The 1,686-nt window shown below is 51.6% G+C and overlaps 1 protein-coding gene across 2 annotated transcripts in view; it reads right to left on the bottom strand.

The window, feature by feature from the left end:
- Positions 1-1,686, bottom strand: part of LOC113215886 (immunoglobulin superfamily member 10) — a 206,135-nt gene that overhangs the window by 8,355 nt on the left and 196,094 nt on the right. For both annotated transcript variants that reach the window (XM_052266331.1, XM_052266330.1), the window contains exon 6: positions 436-617. In XM_052266331.1, coding sequence (XP_052122291.1) covers positions 436-617 — 182 coding nt within the window. The remainder of the gene's footprint in view (positions 1-435; positions 618-1,686) is intronic.

Raw genomic sequence — 1,686 nt, 5'->3', positions numbered from 1 at the left:
GCTACCCCAGATTGATTTGGGGAGCCCCCGGCCCGTGGCACTGGCGCGGCGCCTGGCTGCTGCTGAGGTGAGCTGGGAGACGAGGTGGGGGCAGGGCTGGGCGCGATGTTATCCACACATTAAAAAAAAGCGGTCCAGCAGTTGTCTCCGCGCGACTTTTAAATAGGAGACACTAGACAACACTTGCATGTGATGAACATGTTGCATTGGGTTATTACTTCGCAGTGGCAAAAAAATTAAAAAAATAAAAATAAAAAATTAGCCGCCTAAAACCATAGATTTTTTTGCAATGTGTCTTATAAAAATGAGATTTTTTGGGGGCTTGACGAAAATGACAAAAAACTTCCAAAGTCTGTGAAATTTTCCGTTTATCCCGAAATTTTTCGGAAACTTTCCAGGGCTTCCAGCCCTAGATGTAACGCCATGCGCACGTACCGTGATGTTGTGGAACTCGTGGCCACGCTCCTGGTCCGTAGTGCCAGGCAGCAGCAGCAGCCGCTGCGTCACCCACATGACGCGGCGGGCGGCGGGGTTGGCGCAGAACTCGACGCTCAGCGTGACGGAGTGGCCCGCCACGGCCGTCACGACCTGCACCGCCGGGTGCACCATGGGCCGACCTGCGTGACGAACAGAAAAGAAAAGGTCACCCTGACACATAAACGATCGAGAAAAGAAACTGTGACGAAGAAAGTCTTCGCACACTCAGAAACAAAAAGTTGTCACACAAGATTTTTCTGGTACAAAACAATTGTGACGAAAAAGTCGTCACCAGAAAAAGAGCTGTCGCAAGCAAAATTTTTCTTAACATAATAGTTGCTACAAGAAATTGTGGAAAGATAGTCATCACCTGCAAAAAGTCGTCCCACAAAAAAAATTCTTGACATAATAGTTGCCACACTAAAAATTGGAAACAGAACAGTTGGCAAACACAGCAAACGCTAACCGCAATTTTGACAGGCGCACCATCACACAAAAAGACTGAAACAACACGTGTGACAGAGGAGACCCACGCACGCACGCACCTAAACAGAAAAGTTTCAGCATGGTAAAAAAGGTGTGTGTGTGTGTGACAGATGTGAATATCTGCGAAGCGTCATCGCACTCCCCCGTAGTCCGGATATAACTAAGTCGGCATAAGCTGAGCCGGCTGCACCGACCGCCTGAGCTGAGCCACCCGCCAAATTTTCTCCCGCATTGGGGACTTCGAAGTCGACTTATCTTACTCGCGGTGTTGGCGGTGGCGGCAGCGGTGGCCGCGCGCGGACTGCGCGGAGGGGCAAAGCTACCCCCCCCCCCATCCCAGCCACATTCTGAATACACAGCTTAGCGCCAAATCCTCTACTCCGCGCCAGGGAGTTACGCGTCCCTCTCTAGAGGATCTGCCCCCCCGCGTCTTCCCTCCCCGCCCCCTCACCCTCCCCTACCGCCTCGCACCAAAGGTGGCGACGCGCCTTATACCTCCTCATAAGAAGCAGTCAGTCAAGAAGTCAACCCCCCCCCCCCCCACCCACCCTCCCTCCGCCGCCCTCTCGTCTCTGCGGCGTCTACGTTGAAATAATCGAGTATGGAATCAGAGCCACTGCAAAGAAAAAAGAAGACAGGGCGTCGCACCGCACCTGTCTAGGGAAAGGGAAGGGATGTGTTTGAAAAATTTTCATTATTAATTCAATCCTATGTTGTGGTTTT

Source organism: Frankliniella occidentalis, unplaced genomic scaffold (genome assembly GCF_000697945.3).
Source record: "Frankliniella occidentalis isolate FOCC.00 unplaced genomic scaffold, Focc_3.1 Scaffold37, whole genome shotgun sequence".
Classification (NCBI taxonomy): domain Eukaryota; kingdom Metazoa; phylum Arthropoda; class Insecta; order Thysanoptera; family Thripidae; genus Frankliniella; species Frankliniella occidentalis.
This window is presented reverse-complemented; position numbering and strand designations above follow the sequence as displayed.